The following is an 18,972-nucleotide window of genomic DNA, read 5'->3' on the forward strand; positions in this document are numbered from 1 at the left end:
GCATATTTCATACCTGTGGGCAGGCAGGTGACCTTCAGGCTAGAATTCAAACTTAGCCCCTCTACCAAGCACATACAAACAGATAGAGCACACTCTTTCATCCTCTTCAGAATTTTTCAATTTGGAGATCTTACCCAGTTCAGACTCCACTACGGAGGATTTTTCAAATGTGGTCTGTGATAGCAGCCAGCAACATAAGCTACCTGCAAGAAAGAGGAAATAACGTTTGCCTTATAGGGAAAAAGGGAACCTGACGACAGTCAAGGAAATTTGTTTTCTAAGGATAATTACTAAACACTGGGGTCTCTTAATCTGTAACACCTCCTTCCTATAGGCATTTAAAATTTTTATATGCTTTTCTTTATCTAAAAGGGGTTAGGTTTGGTATTGCCTAAAGCCTTCTAAGAACTGGAAAATAAAATTAAATTGTTTATCAAAGGAAATGTTAAATAGCTCCCTAAGGCTTTACAGAGATATTTTAGATTCTCAAAGATAATTACTATCTCTTCTAAGATGGGCTGTGATTAGTAGCCTTTAGTAGCCTTCATGTGTTTTAGAAAACTGGAAGATTAGCTGTTGTATATTCAGTGTAATGCTATATATACAGTCACCTGATATATCTAACCGGATGATGGTGATTAGACTTCATGTCTGGACAGTATATTAATGGAAGCTAAACCTAACTAGCCCCATCAAATTTGATGCGTACCAAAGTCAGTGAATAGTCTGAACCTGTTTTTAAGATTTTTATTTGTTTAATTGCCAGAGATTAATTTTTATTATAATTCCTTCCGTAACATCCCTGAATTTTCCAGAAAGTTGGAACAACATGAAAGCATAGTTTTATTCACTGGCAGTGAATCATTAATGTTCTTTACATTCACTTTAATTTTGTTTTGTTTTAGTTCTGCGCAAGACAAAGAAGAGTGGATCAAGGTACGCCTCATTTCTATTTCCTTTTCTTCCTTTTTTTTGAGACAGAGTCTCACTCTCACCCAGTGTGGAGTGCAGTGGTGCGTCATGTCTCACTGCAGCCTGGGCCTGGGCTCAAGCAATTCTTGCATCTCAGCCTCTCACGTAGCTGGGACTATAGGCGTGCACCACCATGCCTGGTTAATCTTTTTTGTATTTCGTAGAGATGAGGTTTCGCCATGTTGCCCAGGCTGGTCTCAAACCCCTGAGCTCAAGCGATCTGCCTGCTTCAGTCTCCCAAAGTGCTGGGATTACAGGTGTGAGCCACCGCACCCAGCTTATTTTCACTTTTGTTTTTTAGTAACATCTATGTGTATACAAATGTGCATACATTGTGTGTGTTTTAATATGCAGTCATCAGAACAGGTTCACTTAATTTTCAAAGTGATTCCTATCATAGATATTTGTTTGATAAAGTATATTCGTTGGTTTATATGAGAAACTTTAAGGTGTGCTTTGAATTTTACTTATACTTTAGGCCCTTCAAGAAACCATCGATGCTTTTCATCAAAGGCATGAAACCTTCAGAAATGCAATTGCAAAGGATAATGACATTCACTCAGAGGTTTCTGTGAGTTGAATTAAATTCTTAACTTTGTCAAGCTCTTTCATATCTTTGCAGGTGCAGAAGATCTGTCTAATCATTTTGTTCTCCAACCTTTTCCCTTTACAATGTCAGAACTGGCTGGTTAGACAGAATCTCATTCTTTCTTAGATGAACACAATAGTGAGTGACTTTTCATTCTACTTGAACTTCTTTGAATTTTTTTTATTCTTTTTTTTTTTTTTTTTGAAACAGAGTCTTGCTCTGTCGCCCAGGCTATTGCAGTGGCGCAATCTTGGCTCACTGCAACCTCCGCCTCCTGGGTTCAAGCAATTTTCCTGCCTCAGCCTCCCGAGTAGCTGGGATTATAGGTGCATGCCACCATGCCGAGCTAATTTTTGTATTTTTAGTAGAGAGAGGGTTTCACCACGTTGGCCAGACTGGTCTCGAACTACTGACTTCAGATGATCTGCCCACCTCAGCCTCCCAGAGTGCTGGGATTATAGGCGTGAGCCACTGCACCCGGCCTTGTTCTTGAGTTTCAGAACATGGTTTGAGCAATATAGTTAAAGTTCTTTCAAAAAATAATAATAAAAGGGAATTATAGTTTTTTTCTATTAAAATTGAATCTTTCTTCCCTTTTTAGACTGCTGAGCTAGGGAAAAGAGCCCCAAGATGGATCCGAGATAATGAAGTGACAATGTGTATGAAATGTAAAGAGCCTTTCAATGCACTGACACGGAGGAGGCATCATTGTCGAGCATGTGGATATGTAAGTGAGATTTCTTGATCATTAAGGTTGCTAGTAACCATATAAGTGATATAAAGTCATCAACTTGGGACACACACAAAAACGACTTTCAACAAATCACTTAATAAATTTATTTTGCTGCCAACTATGTGCAGAGAACTGTGCTGAGCCCCGGAGAAAAAACGTTAGACAAAAGGTTCCCTGGCTTTACAGAGCTTACATTGTAATGGAGAAGACAGACAAATAAGAATTTCAAATTACTATAGATGAAATAAAACAATTGAGAAGTTAAAAACGGACAGTATTAGTAACAGAGGAAGATTTGGAACCAATTTTGGTTAGAAAAAGAGACCTATCTGAGGGGTTGGTATTTAAGATGATGCTTAAAAGACTGAGAAAGGGGCTGGGTACAGTGGCTCATGCCTATAATCCCAGCACTTTGGGAGGCCAAGGCAGGCAGATCACCTGAGGTCAGAAGTTTGAGACCAGCCTGACCAACATGGTGAAATCCCATCTTTACTAAAAATACAAAATTAGCCAGGCATGGCAGCACGTGCCTGTAATCCCAGCTACTTGGGAGGCTGAGGTAGGGGAATCACTTGAACCCAGAAGACGGAGGTTGCAGTGAGCTGAGATCGTGCCATTGCACTCCAGCCTAGGCAGCAAGAGTAAAACTCTGTCTCAGAAAAGAAAGGAAAAAAAGGGGGGGAGGCGTTGAGAAAGAGCCGATAATCAATAGAGACAGGGAGAAACTTCAGACAGTGAAAGTCTATATGCAAAGCCCCTGAGCTAGGAAGGAACTTGGTCTATTCATGAGACTGCCAAAGGTCATGAGGCTGGAGCATGATGAGTAAGAGGAGGAATGTTAGATAAATAATGGCCAAAGGATGTGTGTGAGAAACAAGAATAGATGGAACCCACAGTACAAGTAGATGTGCTGGCTTTGATGGGGAGAGGAAAACTTCCTCCATTATATCAGAAGGGAAAAAGAAAAAGATGGGTACAAATGTGGGTGAGTTGCCGTTTTTGTTGCTCTGGTGGTGAGAAATGAGGGAGTTTAGGTGCAATATGTGTTTATTTGTATTTTTTTTTTTGAGACGAGTTTCACTCTTGTTGCCCAGGCTGGAGCGCGATGACGTGATCTCGGTTCACCACAACCTCCGCCTCCCGGGTTCAAGCAATTCTCCTGCCTCAGCTTCCCTAGTAACTAGGATTACAGGCATGCGCCACCACACCTGGCTAATTTTTGTATTTTTAGTAGGGATGGGGTTTCTCCATGTTGGTCAGGCTGGTCTTGAACTCCCGACCTCAGGTGATCCGCCTACCTCGGCCTCCCAAAGTACTGGGTTACAGGCGTGAGCCACCACGCCTGGCTAAATACATTTTTTTTTGAGACAGAGTCTCACCCTATTGCCCGAGTTGGAGTGCAATGGTGTGATCTCGGCTCACTGCAACCTCCGCCTCCCAGGTTCAAGTGATTATCCTGCCTCAGCCTCCCAAGTAGCTGGGATTACGGGCGTGCACCACCATGTCTAGCTAATTTTTTGTATCTTTAGTACAGATGAGGTTTCACCATGTTGGCCAGGCTGGTCTCGAACTCCTGACTTCATGATCTGCCCACCTCGGCCTCCCAAAGTGCTGGGATTACAGGCATGAGCCACCGCACCTGGCTCCATTTAGGTGCAATATCTGTATGTTCACTGAAGAATGAAGTAGAGTCATCAGTTGAAAGTGAAGGGGAAGGAGGAAGAGATGGGGAGATTCAAGAAAGAGGACTAAGTGTGAAAATTTTCTCTGGGTAGAGAAAGGTGAACCTAGTAGAGAAACAAAGTTGGACTTGGGCACCTGTTAGAAATTTACAGTTATAAATTTAAAGGGACACTAGTCAGTTTAATGGCAGTGATTTTTCTCTAACAAGATACAGCAACTCAGGCCAGCGAAGGCAGATAGCAGGATTTATCCAGAGTAAGTACAATGAGAAAAACACTGGAAGAGAAGGGAAGTATTTGCATCAGAGAGTTAATAATGAATAAGAGAAGTCTCAATTGGATAAAAAGAGCAGGAAAGCTGGGAAACAGGCTGATGGTTAATGAGAAAGTGGTGGGGTCTGTGGACAGAATAATTTCGGTAAGTTCAGAGGTGTATGGTAGCGGACATCTTGGGGCCAATGAATTAGAAATAAGAGAGATGTTGGTAAAAAAAAAAAAAAGGGATATGTGAACCTGGCATGCCAGATATGGTTCACCCTCTGGTGGTGACAGTCTGGGGGGTGACCATGAGATTGGACAGAGAAGGTAGACTGCACTGCGCTGGCAGCAGAGATACAAGGCAGTAGAGCTGGGCTTGTCATGTGAATGTTGAAGTCCACAGACATTGTGGTAGAGCAGAGAACTATGATCTGTTAGTGAGAAATTCCTGAGTGAGTGGGTGTGGGGCAGATGATGAGGAGATGCTAACTCAGTAGGAGAGATGGGTAGAGCCAGACGATGATGGGCCTCAGAGCTGCCAGGGGTTTTTGAAGGCAAGAAGAGTCAGGGAATACATGCCTCAGTTCTCAGCCCTGAGGTCTCAGAGGTGACAGAAGGTGAAGTGAAAAAAAAAAAAAAAAAGGGCCGGGCGCGGTGGCTCAAGCCTGTAATCCCAGCACTTTGGGAGGCCGAGACGGGCGGATCACGAGGTCAGGAGATCGAGACCATCCTGGCTAACACGGTGCAACCCCGTCTCTACTAAAAAATACAAAAAAAAAACTAGCTGGGCGAGGTGGCGGGCGCCTGTAGTCCCAGCTGCTCCGGAGGCTGAGGCAGGAGAATGGCGTGAACCCAGGAGACGGAGCTTGCAGTGAGCCGAGATCCGGCCACTGCACTCCAGCCTGGGCGACAGAGCGAGACTCCGTCTCAAAAAAAAAAAAAAAAAGCCGCCACTAGAGAAAAGAGCCTGAGGATATGGAAGAGTTTGATTCTAGAGTGAAAGGTCCAGAGGGCCCAATGGAGGGGAAAGTGGGAGATGGGGACTGAACTAGATTAAATTATGTACAGAGGTCGGGCGCGGTGGCTCACCCTTATAATCCCAGCACTTTGGGAGGCTGAGACGGGCGGATCTCCTGAGGTGGGAGTTCGAGACCAGCCTGACCAACGTGGAGAAATTCCGTCTCTACTAAAAATACAAAATTAGCTGGGCGTGGTGGTGCATGCCTGTAATTCCAGCTACTCGGGAGGCTGAGGCAGGAGAATCGCTTGAACCCGGGAGGCGGAGGTTGCCATGAGCCAAGATTGCGCCACCGCACTCCAGCCTGGGGTACAGAGCGAGACTCCGTCTCAAAAAAAAAATTATGTACAGAGCATTATGTTTGGGGATGAGGCTGAGAAAATAACCAGAGAGCTGGGCGTTTTCCTGGGATATGAGATAAACAGGAAAGTGGGGCATGACATGGAGTGAATTCTACTGGTGTTTGAGATAAGGGTAGGCACCCAGACCTATTGCTGTGATCCCAAATGTTTCCCTTGGTGGCATGGCAGCCTAAAGGATGGTGCTTCCTGATAATCTAAAGAACCATGCTTCACCCTGAAGATACACATGTTATGTATTGGAGGACACAAGCTGCTTGATATTGGAGTAAGCACTGCAAGACTGGCAGAAAACTGAGGCTGGAATGGTGTAGGTAAGAATCAGGTCATTGACAGCCAGAGATGCCATGGTAAGATGCTTAGATTTGATCACACTTTAAAGGGAATTGGTTCAACGAAGAAAGAGCTGAGAAAGACAGGGAGTAAGTAGTCAGGAATGACTTTAATGTTAAGATTTGGGTGACTGGCCGGGCGCGGTGGCTCACGCGTGTAATCCCAGCACTTTGGGAGGCCGAGGCGGGCGGATCACAAGGTCAGGAGATCAAGACCACGGTGAAACCCCGTTTCTACTAAAAATACAAAAAATTAGCCGGGCGCGGTGGCGGGCGCCTGTAGTCCCAGCTGCTCAGGAGGCTGAGGCAGGAGAATGGCGTGAACCCGGGAGGCGGAGCTTGCAGTGAGCCGAGATTGCGCCACTGCACTCCAGCCTGGGCGAAAGAGCGAGACTCTGTCTCAAAAAAAAAAAAAAAAAAAAAAGATTTGGGTGACTGGATAAATGGCAGTGTGCTATTGACATAAGAAACAGAAAAATGAAGCAAGTTGAAATGAAGGGGAGAGGAGCAGAAATAAAAACAATAGCAGTTACCATTTATGATGTACCAGTGCCAGGCATTGTTTGAAGTGTGTTGTGTATACTGTTGCTTATGGTTTCTCAATTCCCCTGCGAGGAAGGTTGTATTTTCTCCATTATATAATTCAGAAATGGACTCTTAGAAAAGTTATGTTATTTCTGTTATTTGTTTTTCTTTTTTCTCACTTTCTTCCTGTGGAATTCAGTTCAGATATATATCACATTACCTCATCCATCTTCTGTGTCTGTCCTGTTTTCTATCTGTGTCTCTCTATAGCATTTTATTCATCTCTATTTCCTGTTTTGTTCATTTACTCTCCAGTTGTAGCAAATCTGCTGTTTTGTTCATTTTTAATTTTAATTATGTCCAAAAGTTTTTTCCTTCCAAATCTACCTGACCATTTCTGATAGTTTTTGTTGTTTGCCACTTGATGTTTCCAAACATTTCTTATGTAATTTTCAAATTTGTGTCTAATAATGCCAGTAGCCGAAGACATTTCAAGGGTTCCAAATCTGTTGTTTCTACTAAATTCTAGTTCCTGGAGACTTGCTTTCTGCTGTAATTAGTCTCTTCTCATTGTGAGCTCGTATTTGGTTGATACTTCATCATCTTCCTTTCATAAGTTTTGTCGTAATGACCAAGTCTCAGACCCTTGTCCTCCAGGCCCCATGGACTGTCTCCTAATCCCAGGACTGTCCAACCCGAGCTTTGTTTGCTCCATTCATTCACCATTACAATTTCAGCTTATTGTATGTGTGTTGTTTTGTTTGTTCATTGGGTTTGGGGGCCTTGGAAAGTTCTCTTACTTTAATGTAAAGAAGTAAAGCATTACAATTATTTGCTGAATTTTGTCCAGGATCCAGTTGTATTATAGTAAAACTCTTCTCAGAGTATCTATCTAGTCTGTCATACTGACAGCAGCAAGAGTCAAAAACATATTTAATCGTGGTTATGTATTTCATTATGACTGTTTACATAGTCTTTTTATATCCTAAAGTTATATAAACTTCAGCTGGGCATGGTAGCTCATACCTATAATCCCAGCACTTTGGGAGGGAGGTTGAGGCAGGTGGATCACAAGGTCAGGAGATCAAGACCATCCTGCCCAACATGGTGAAACCCCATCTCTACTAAAAATACAAAAATGAACTGGGTGTGGTGGCGTGTGCCTGTAATCCCAGCTACTCAGGAGGATGAGGCAGGAGAATGGCTTGAACCCAGGAGGTGGAGATTGCAGTGACCCAAGATCACGCCACTGCACTCCAGCCTGGCGACAGAGTAAGACTACATCTCAAAAAAAAAAAAAAAAAAAAAAAAATTAGCCTGGTGTGGTGGCACACGCCTGTAGTCCCAGCTACTCAGGAGGCTGAGGTGGGAGAATTGCTTGAGCTCTTGAGGTCAAGGCTGCAGTGAGCCAAGACACACCACTGCGCTTCAGCCTGGGTGACAGACCCCAGGTCTTGACCCCATCTCAAAAAAATAAAAAATGAAAAGTTATATAAACTTCTATAAAAACTTGTAATTTTTCTGGTTTTTGTGTTTCTTTGACACTTTATAAATTCCCCTCTTGTTTATGGAATTTCAGGTTCCTTATCCAAAAATATGTTTCTGATTGTAAGTTAATAACTATATTGCTAGTATTTAAATGCAATGATGCTACATGTTAACATAATTTGATCATGATTTGGTCAGCCATTGAGCTGACTTTCATATGGAAAAAGTGAGGAACAAACCATGGAATGAAGCTGGAGAGACGCAGTGGCAATTTTTGGAGGGCCTTGTGAACCAAGTTAAAGATCATAGCCCTTCTCCTAAAAGGAATGGGAGACAGAGAACAGTAGGTGTTCACAGTGTTATGAGCGAATATATTGTGTGCTTAAGTGCAACAGTTCTTATTGATAGTTGTTTTAGTTATTCTTCCTATTTTCCTCAGACTTATTTTTGACTCACTACAGTACTTTTGTGATCAAAATTAAATTGAGAGCAAACAGCTTTTTTTTGAGACGGACTCTCGCTCTGTCACCCAGGCTGGAGTGCAGTGGCGCAATCTCAGCTCACTGCAACCTCTGCCTGCTGGGTTCAAACAGTTCTCCTGCCTCAGCCTCCCGAGTAACTACAGGCGGGCTTCACCATGCCTGGCTAATTTTTTGTATTTTTAGTAGAGACGGGGTTTCACCATGCTAGCCAGGCTAGTCTCGAACTCCTGACATCGTGATCTGCCTGCCTTGGCCTCCCAAAGTGCTGGGATTACAAGCATGAGCCACCATGCCTGGCCCAAATAGCTTTTTTTTTTTTTTTTTTTTTAAATCAGGGTAAGACTTTTAAAAATCTATCATTGAGTTTGCCTGAAATTATTTTTGGTTTTGGCCTACTTGCCTTCAGTAAGCAAACAAAAAATGTGTTTGCATGTGCATTGTCAAAATACTGTGCTATGGTTTGAAAACAAACAAAAGGGATGGTATGTGTTTGCAGATACAGGTATGTCTAATTCTAAATCCCAGAGTAATTCCATTGTAATTATGGGCAAACAGTAGACCATTTTTATCATGAATTTTAAATGCTGTAAACCTACACCAAAAATTTGACTAATATATTTTCTTTAATACAATTTGTCTACTATAAATTGAGGGGAAAATATACTTCTATAAGCAAGAAGATAATTTGTTAAACTAGAAGATTTTAAACAATTATTCTATAATAGTAAAAGATTATCACTAAGAAATCATGCACATTGGCATCATAGTCATTCATTCATTGATATTCTGTAAATGTTTATTGTGTGTCTGGTGAGCAGAACACTCAAAGACAGTCTATCCTGGAGCTTAGAGCCCTGTAAGGGAGATAAAACAATCAAATAATAATGCAAGAATATAATTAAAAACTATAATCAGTGCTATGAAAGAAAATGCAGGGAGCACTGTCTGGGATTTGGAGGAGTCCTCCTTGAGGAACTGGAATTTGAGCCAACATCTGAAGGGTGAGCACAAGTTAACTTAGTGAAGCAGAGAGGAGAGAGGCAGTGAGCATGGCCTTTGGAAACTGTAAGAAACCAGTGTCACTGAAGACACAGAGTCCAGAAAGAGGGCAAATTATGCAGGACTTTGTAGGCCCTGATTAAGAGTTGGTTCTTTAGCCAAGAGCAAAGGAAAAACTGAAGGATTTTTAATAGAGGAGGAATAAATCAGAGTAGCTTTTTTTTTTTTTTTTTTTTTTTTTGAGACAGGGTCTTGCTTTGTCACCCAGGCTGGAGTGCACTAGCACTGTCTCCACCTGGGCTGGTCTGGAACTCCTGGACTCAGGCGATCTGCCCTTCTCAGCTTCCCAAAGTGCTGAGATTACAGGTGTGAGCCACCACACCCAGCCAGATTAGCATTTTCCACTGTTTGGAAGATATTATAGCTTGGAGGAGGCGTAAGAGTGGAGGCCTGTAAACCAGTAAGAATGCTACAAGGACCAGTCACAAGTAGAAAAGTAGCCATGGACTTGGGTTCTTATAAGGAAGTTGTGGAAAAATAGATCGAAGAAATATTTAGGAAGTAAAATCAGCAGGACTTTGTAAAATGGAAAATCCTTGAGTAAGATCGAAAGAGATTTTGGGGATGACTCCTGTGTGTCTGACACAGGACCAGTTGTATGACTGCCCATTTCCTGCAATAGAGAGGACTGTGAGAAGGGGACTGGGTTGGGAGGAGGGTGTGAGGTGGGGTAAGAGAGACCAGGGAAGGTCGTGAGCAGTTTGGAAAGGATATTGATGAACATCCAGAAGTATGAAGAGTCAAGATCTAGACTAAGCCTTTGAGTGACTTCTGCCTTTAGAGGCCAGGAAAAGAAGGATGAGTGAGCAGAGCTCGTCACAAACAGGGTTGAAACACCATTGTACGTACTTCTAGTGTTTTAGAGGGATGTTCTTTTTCTAACAAAAATCTGCCTTCTATGCTTAACATTTTCTCATTTATTATTGCCTATAACTGATTACTGCTTAAATCGTATCCTTTAAATATGATTACTGTTCATTTTTCTTTTAAATTTAAGGTGGTTTGTTGGAAATGCTCCGACTACAAAGCTCAACTTGAATATGATGGTGGTAAATTGAGCAAAGTTTGTAAAGACTGTTATCAAATCATAAGTGGATTCACAGACAGTGAAGAAAAGAAAAGAAAAGGAATTTTAGAGGTAAGAAATATTAAATATTGGGTATCTTTTAGATTTTATTTTTTTTTGCTCTGTCGCCCAGGCTGGAGTGCAGTGGTGCGATCTCAGCTCACTGCAACCTCAGCCTCTCAAGTAGCTGGGATTACAGGCCCACACCACCGTGCCGGGCTAATTTTTGTATTTTTAGTAGAGATGGGGTTTCCCTATGTTGGCCAGCTAGTCTCAAACTCCTGACCTCAGGGTTCTGCCCACCTTGGCCTCCCAAAGTGCTAGGATTACAGGCATGAACCAACGCACCCAGCCTAGATTTTTATAGAAGAAACAGAATCCTCTTACCTATGAGGAATACAAATAATATCTTTTTGTTATTTCTTTGAGTGTTTAACAGTTTGTGTAATGAGCAAGATTTTGTTCTATTTTGCTGACTTTTGGGATTCTGCTTGGATGCATAGAAAAGGGGAGCCGCTATTTAAATCAACATGCATTTAAGAATGAAATACATTGATTTCATGGCAGTAGCTATAGCCAAATATTTCAGTATTAATTGGCATCTCTTCTAATACCCAAATTATTGTAGTATATTTTCTATAAAGGAAAGCTTTTACTCTCAATTTCATCATATTGGCTTTACAAACCACTTTAGATAAAAGTGCTATTACCTGACAGACTCTTGCAACTTATTATAGTAAAAAATCTAGTTTATTATAGTCATTTAATTGCCAGTGATGGTAATCTGATAACTGCATTGAAATATTACTGAAATGTTTCCCAAGTTAATTTGACTCATGTTCTAGAAAAAATTCAGACCCCTCCATGCCTGAGAACTATAATGCAGCTTATCTGAAATGAGTTTTACATCTAGAAATATTAACAGTATAAGGGATAGGTTATATAATAAGGCCTTTGTGGCAGTAAGTTCAAGGTAGCCTGGAAAGTCTATAGAAGAATAGGCTCGGGATCAAAATGCTATGTATCTAAAATCATAGACCTACTTGATTTAAGAATTTCTAAAGAGGCTGGGCGCAGTGGCTCAAGCTTGTAATCCCAGCACTTTGGGAAGCCGAGGCGGGTAGATCACAAGGTCAAGAGATCGAGACCATCCTGGCCAAATGGTGAAAACCCGTCTCTGCTAAAAATACAAAAATTAACTGGGTGTGGTGGCGCACACCTGTAGTCCCAGCTACCTGGGAAGCTGAGGCAGGAGAATCGCTTGAACCCAGGAGGCAGAGGTTGCAGTGAGCCAAGATCGCACCACTGCACTCCAGCCTGGCGACAGAGTGAGACTCCTTCTCAAAAAAAAAAAAAAAAGAATCTCTAAGGAATCAGTATTTATTGAGCATTTACATTGTGCATGCGTACAAGTATACCTATACACTTATAAGTGTACAAAGGACACTTCTGTTAATTGAAAAAGGATGGCAAACTTCAAGGTCCATTTGAGGCTAAGTGTAAGCCTACACACTAAAGTCATTCTTCTAGGGTATAGATGTTACTTGTATGGCCTACCAAACCGGGGCTTTCTCAGGCAGTAAGGATGGAAAGGCATGCTTCATTGGACATCAGGAACACAGCCTCAAGATTGAATAGGAACAACTGATGAGACTGGCACAATATAATGAGTCAGGGAAATTGGTTTAGGGTCAGCTTCAGGCTGTATCTCTGAAAAATCCCTAGCTAGTTTTTTAGAGAACCTTATACTTGGGCAAAAATTAATCAATTACTTATTAGGTCAACTCATATAATGAAATAAATATATAGTATGAAGTCCATACATAGGAGATAAGTATGTACATGCACACATTAACTTAAATGCATATTTGAGACTGATTCTGTACCAGCTAGTATGTTATATGCTCTAGAACAGTGATCAACACACTTTTCTTTAAAGGGTCAGAGAGGAAATATTTTAGTCTTTGCAGACCAAGAGGCCAAACCAGGGATATTACATACATATTTGTAAGAAGAGAGAAAACAAATTTCCACAATTTTTTTTTACAAAATTAAAATTAGAATATATTTATTTAGGTTTTTTAATAATATGGATCGGCCGGATGCGGTGGCTTATGCCTGTAATCCCAGCACTTTGGGAGGCTGAGGCAGGTGGATCACGAGGTCAGGAGTTGGAGACCAGCCTGGTCAACATGGTGAAACGCTGTCTTTACTGAAAATACAAAAATTAGCCCATGCAGGGGCGCATGCCTGTAATCCCAGCTACTCAGGAGGCCGAGGCAGGAGAATCACTTGAACCTGGGAGATGGAGGTTGCAGTGAGCTGAGATCGCACCATTGTACTCTATCCTGGGTGACAGGGCGAGACTCTGTCTCAAATAATAATAATAATAATAATAATAAGGATCTACTAGTAAGAATGGAATTATTTGGGGGAGGATAACCTTTCACTTAATTGGAATCCGAAGTTAGCGTTCCCTATCATCAAATTAATTGTAAGTGGTTGCGTAAAAAAACTTTCCCTGGCTCATGGGCCATACAGAAACAACTAGTGGGCTGGATTTGGCTTGTGGGCTATCCTTTGCTAACCAGTGCTGCTTTAAAAACTGTCTGTGGCCAGGTGTGGTGGCTCATGCCTGTAATCCTAGCACCAAGGCTGAGACAGGTGGATCACCTGAGGTCAGGAGTTCAATATCAGCCTGACCAACATGGTGAAACCCCATTCTACTAAAAATCAAAAATTACCTGGGCATGGTGGCATGTGCCTGTAATCCCAGCTACTTGGGAGGCTGAGGCAGGAGAATCACTTGAACCTGGGAGGCAGAGGTTGCAGTGAGCCAAGATTGAACCATTACACTCCAGCCTGGGCAACCAGAATGAAACTCCATCTCAATAAATAAATAAATAAATAGTCCATGATGAAGCATCAGTTTTTTTCCCCGAACTATCACAGATCAATATTTTTGTAAAATACACCATAGTGTACTTGGGTATCATCACAAATTCAAATTGTTATAAAAGTTTAACACTTACTCCTACTTTGTGTGCTTACCAGAAACTGGTAACAAAACCATTTGCTAACCTGGAGACCAGCATGGATAACACTGAGTAGGACTACCTGAAGAGTTTCAGAGATAGAAAATAGAAGCAAACAGTTTCCATAAGGCATATAATAAAAACTACCATTTAGTTAAATGGTTTTGTTCCCTTTTTTAGCATTTTTATTTTTAGACAGAGTCTCACTCTGTCACCCAGGCTGTAGTGCAGTGGTGCGATCTCAGCTCACTGCAACCTCTGCCTCCCCAGTCCAAGCAATTCTTGTGCCTCAGCCTCCTGAGTAGCTGGGATTATAGGCATGTGCCACCACACCTGGCCATTTTTTTTTTTTTTTTTTAGTGGAGACAGGGTTTTTCTGTGTTGACCAGGCTAGTCTTGAATTCCTGCCTCAAGTGATCTGCCTGCCTCTGCCTCCCAAAGTGCTGGGATTACACGTGTGAGCCACCGCATCCGGCCTTTTAGCCAACAATTTTTATATTAGGAGGCAAAACAGAAAAATTAAATGGCTCTATGTATTAGTCTGTACTCACACTGCTATAAAGACATACCCAAGACTGGGTAATTTATAAATAAAAGAGCCTTGGCCGGGCGCGGTGGCTCACGCCTGTAATCCCAGCACTTTGGGAGGCCAAGGCGGGTAAATCACGAGGTCAGGAGATGGAGACCATCCTGGCTAACACGGTGAAACCCCGTCTCTATTAAAAATACAAAAAATTAGCCAGGTGTGGTGTTGGGCGCCTGTAGTCCCAGCTACTCGGGAGGCTGAGACAGGAGAATGACGTGAACCCGGGAGGTGAGCTGAGATTACGCCACTGCACTCCACCCTGGGCAACAGAGTGAGACTCCGTCAATAAATAAATAAGAAATAAATAGATAAGAAAACGTACAATCATGCCAATCAATCAAATCCTAGCATGCCAATGTGTGATCTTGGGAAAGCTGTTTAAACTCTGAGCCTCAGAAAAAATGAAAATACTAACTTCTCAGTGTTGGTGTGAGGATTAAATGAAATAAGACATGTATTGAGCTAAGAAAAGTGCCTACATAGTAAGCAATCAATAAACATTTAACTCTTTAAATACAAGGTCTAGTTATATAAAGAGCTAAAATTGGCTTAAATATTTTCCATGTTAAAGTGTTTAAACGATAATTGCAAATGAATCTTTTGGACAGTCCAGGGAGACATTTTATATAAGCACATTGTACTTTGTGAATATTTCCTTTTAGTTGAACGACTTCTCTATCTGGTTTGTTGTGTATTCATTCTCTCTTTCTTTCCATTATATTTTTCTAGATTGAATCAGCAGAAGTATCTGGAAACAGTGTGGTGTGCAGCTTTCTTCAGTATATGGAGAAGTCAAAACCTTGGCAGAAAGCTTGGTGTGTGATCCCCAAGCAAGACCCTCTTGTGCTGTACATGTATGGTGCCCCCCAGGTATCTAAACCACATCTGTCTGAAGGGATAGATGCCCTTGGGGGCAAGGGGAAGCAAGTGGACAGTGGACTCAAAATCTGTAGAACAAGAGTTCAGGCAGTTTCACTGTTTCATTAAAATTGAAAAATAATGAGTAAAGTTCAAGTTTGTTGTTTAAGCTGATTGATTCATTTTATAGCCTATGTTTTCTTCAGTCTATGGATCATTTGTCCCCTTTCTTGTCTCATTCAATGGGTTTGAGAAAAGATGAGTTGAATTAGGAATGAGCATGAGGAGGAGGGGAAGTAAGATGGGAGAAACAAGCCTTTTTAATGATAGGAAACATTAAGAAAAGACTCTTTAATTTTGTTTTTTGTTGTTGTTGTTGTGTTGTTGTTTTCTTTGTGATAGCATTTTGCTTATATCACCCAGGCTGGAGTGCAATGGCGCCATCTCGGCTCACTGCAACCTCCACCTCCCGGGTTCAAGTGATTCTCCTGCCTCAGCCTCCCGAGTAGCTGGGATTACATGTACCCACCACCGCAACTGGCTAATTTTTATATTTTTAGTAGAGATGAGGTTTCACTATGTTGATCAGGCTGGTCTCGAACTCCTGACCTCAGGTGATCCACCCCCCCCTGGGCCTCCCAAAGTGCTGGGAATAAAGGCGTGAGCCACCGCGCCCAGCCGATTTTGTTTTTTTATTTTATTTTTTTCTTCTTGCTCAATGGCTAGATACCTGAAAAAGGTGTTTAAGAGGAAGGGGAACTTAAAATCAATCTTGCATTATCATTCAGTAACAATTTTTTGAGAACCCCACGTATATGGATCTGAGATAAATCTATGGGGACAATGACATGCAGGTTTAGCTTTTAACGAGAGCAGCACCAGGTCCTATGATTGTGTTGTGCTTGAAAAATCAAATGTACAACACTTAAACCAGTTATGCATTTACTCTGAAATATAAAAATTTTAAATATACCTATTGTATTTCAGTCTATAAATTAAGGGCTGGTAAAATTATTTTATTTTGAAAATAGACTGAAAATGACAGGCTATATAGCTTACTGTCCTTTATTGCTTTTCCTATAAGCTTTCTTTTTTTTTTTTTTTTTGAGACGGAGTCTCGCTTTGTCACCCAGGCTGGAGTGCAGTGGCACGATCTCGGCTCACTGCAAGCTCCGCCTCCCGGGTTCACGCCATTCTCCTGCCTCAGCCTCTGAGTAGCTGGGACTACAGGTGCCCGCCACCTCGCCCGGCTAATTTTTTGTATTTTTTTTTTTTAGTAGAGACGGGGTTTCACCGTGTTAGCCAGGATGGTCTCGATCTCCCGACCTCGTGATCCGCCCGCCTCGGCCTCCCAAAGTGCTGGGATTACAGGCGTGAGCCACCGCGCCCGGCCCTATAAGCTTTCTATGTCCATAAATAAGTTGATGAGGGAATGAATGAATCACCAAATAAAACTGCCTTTAGTAATGAGATTATCGTTAATGTTTGCTGATTTAATACAGTATGATGGTGATTGTTTTCTTCCCCTTTTCACTGAATGAAGAGTTGAATGGGCTCTTTCACAGAGAGGAGGGTGGAGTGTCTCTGAGTCCTAGCTGATTTGGGCGTCAGCTCTCCTTCATTCAGCTAACATTATCAGTGGCCTCACGTACAGGCTCTGTACTACGCAATGGGATTGCCCTCTGTGCCCATGGAGAACTCCCTGTTTAAGTCTGTTTGGAACAGTGGTAGGAAGAGAGATTTAGTAGGAGCAAGGGACACATTTAACAAGCGAATACATCTCCTGCTTTTAATGTCCGATGTTTTTGTTTTAGGACGTCAGAGCCCAGGCCACCATTCCCCTTCTGGGCTATGTGGTGGATGAAATGCCAAGGAGTGCAGACCTGCCACACAGTTTCAAACTGACCCAGTCTAAGTCTGTGCACAGCTTTGCTGCAGACAGTGAGGAACTGAAGCAGAAGTGGCTGAAAGTCATCCTTTTAGCTGTCACAGGTGAGACACCAGATGGTCCAAATGAGCATCCAGCTACCTTGGATGATCATCCTGAACCTAAGAAAAAATCAGAATGCTGAACTCCTCAGGACCAACCACGGTGTGGAGGTCTCAAGACTTACAGCTCAAGACATTCCCAGCTCTTCCTACACATCTGCTAGCACTTTATGTTGAAAAATATAGGCTCATAAATGCATCTTTTGAGGACTGTTTTCCTATGTTTATGTACTCTTAGTGAAATTAGTGTGCCGAGTCATTCTACCGATAAAGTTTTGAAATAATGTGAAAACTGGAGCATTTTTTGAGCTATTCCTTGAATATGTGCTTTTTTGTCTTGAAGAAATGGTATCAATTGATTCTGTCACTGTCAGGTTAGAATGAGCACTTTGATTTAAGAAATCCTTTCATGTCTTCTGTTTCACATGTAGGACCTGGAACCGTTTGAAAGATATACCTCCATGTTACCAAAATAGATCCATGGTGAAAAGTACAGGGACAGTTTAGGCTATTGTATTAACTTATTGAATTTAGTTTATAAATCTTTAGCTGCATAAATGGTGTCTGTTCTTTTAAAACAAAAGGACAAATTGTTGTGTTCAGATTTTGGATTTATGAAGAAGAGATAACTTGTTTTTGTAGAAATACTCCTAAGAATATCTTAAGTATATAGCAATTATGTATATATAGTATTGAATATATATATATATTATACATGCTTTTCTCTTTAGCTTTGGGTTCACATTCATCTCTAATTTATTTTTTAAATATAAAGCATGGTTTATCTTGGAATTGAGCAATGTTCTAAACTGAAGAAATGTTTTGGTGATTTATGTTTTGCTGATTGGCATTTGAGGGTATTGATATTTTTATAATAAGCGGTAATTTATGTGGCATGGGATATATTTGTGAATTCCAACAATACTTTTAAAGTACCATTTTTTGTTTCTGTGCCTATTTAAAACAGTGCCTCTCTTAGAAGGTGCTATTAATATAAGATGAGGGTTCAGTTAATGCTTCAGTCTTGATTATTCTAAGATTAAAGTGCATTTTGGTCACTGGGACAGTCAAAGTTGTACAGGTTATTTTACCTTTTACAATCCTATAATTGTTACAGTAGTTAACATCAGCATGTGCAAAAATTTTCACCAAAACCCAAACTTTATGAGACACCTGACCTTTTACAGAACTAGGATATGTGGAAACCACATTTATTGTAATGTTTTTCTTTTCCATAAGATGATTGAGCATGGTTAAATGAGGTCTCTATATAATGAGCACTTAAGATAACTGTGTGGGGCTTTTCCTTTGTCCGAATGAAACAAAATCCACATGTGATAACCTATGTTTGGGGCAGGAGCTGGTCACATGGTTCCTTGTCATGAAGGCTGCTCTTCACTCTGTTGTACTCGTGATTAAAATCTCACACTGTTTACTATTTAACTTAATCCTTTTCTCAAATTAAACCTTTTTTTATATTGTCATACCCTAAGCATTCTCACTTTTTAATGTACCAGTCTGCTAGAAATCTACAAGAACGACCCCACTATCTTTAGTATGTAAGGATTACACCTTAGATGTAGAATAGAATTTGAGACTGCCACACATTTGTTCAGGCCTTGTTACTTTATGAAATATCTTATTTTTTCCACCCCAGAGGAGCAAGTGAACCAATTATTGCTGACATAATTAGGTTCCCTTCCTCCATAAAAGGAATATCAGCCATGATCATTGACATTAAACCAAATACATGGAGCCAAAAAGAGATAAAAGTGTCTTCTTAGGCCCTATTAAATCAGGGAAAGACTAGAAGAAAATTGACATTGCTTCTCTTTTTTAATGGCCAACGGGGTATGTGTGTGATATATACTCAGAGTGGTTTTTTGGAAAATTAAACTATAGCTATAGACGATGCTTTGGTTTTCTTAATCTCAAGAAAAG

General features: G+C 41.2%; 1 protein-coding gene across 21 annotated transcripts in view; it reads left to right on the forward strand.

Annotated features, from left to right (window-relative positions):
- Positions 1 to 18,523, forward strand: part of FGD4 (FYVE, RhoGEF and PH domain containing 4) — a 260,601-nt gene extending 242,078 nt beyond the window's left edge. For all 21 annotated transcript variants that reach the window (XM_005570523.5, XM_074006580.1, XM_074006574.1 and 18 more), the window contains 6 exons: positions 906 to 936; positions 1,451 to 1,543; positions 2,163 to 2,288; positions 10,495 to 10,635; positions 14,914 to 15,054; positions 16,857 to 18,523. In XM_005570523.5, the coding sequence (XP_005570580.3) occupies positions 906 to 936; positions 1,451 to 1,543; positions 2,163 to 2,288; positions 10,495 to 10,635; positions 14,914 to 15,054; positions 16,857 to 17,114 (790 nt within the window). In that variant the 3' untranslated portion in view covers positions 17,115 to 18,523. The remainder of the gene's footprint in view (positions 1 to 905; positions 937 to 1,450; positions 1,544 to 2,162; positions 2,289 to 10,494; positions 10,636 to 14,913; positions 15,055 to 16,856) is intronic.
- Positions 18,524 to 18,972: the final 449 nt, after the last annotated feature.

This window comes from Macaca fascicularis, chromosome 11 (assembly GCF_037993035.2).
Source record: "Macaca fascicularis isolate 582-1 chromosome 11, T2T-MFA8v1.1".
Taxonomy (NCBI): Eukaryota; Metazoa; Chordata; class Mammalia; order Primates; family Cercopithecidae; genus Macaca; species Macaca fascicularis.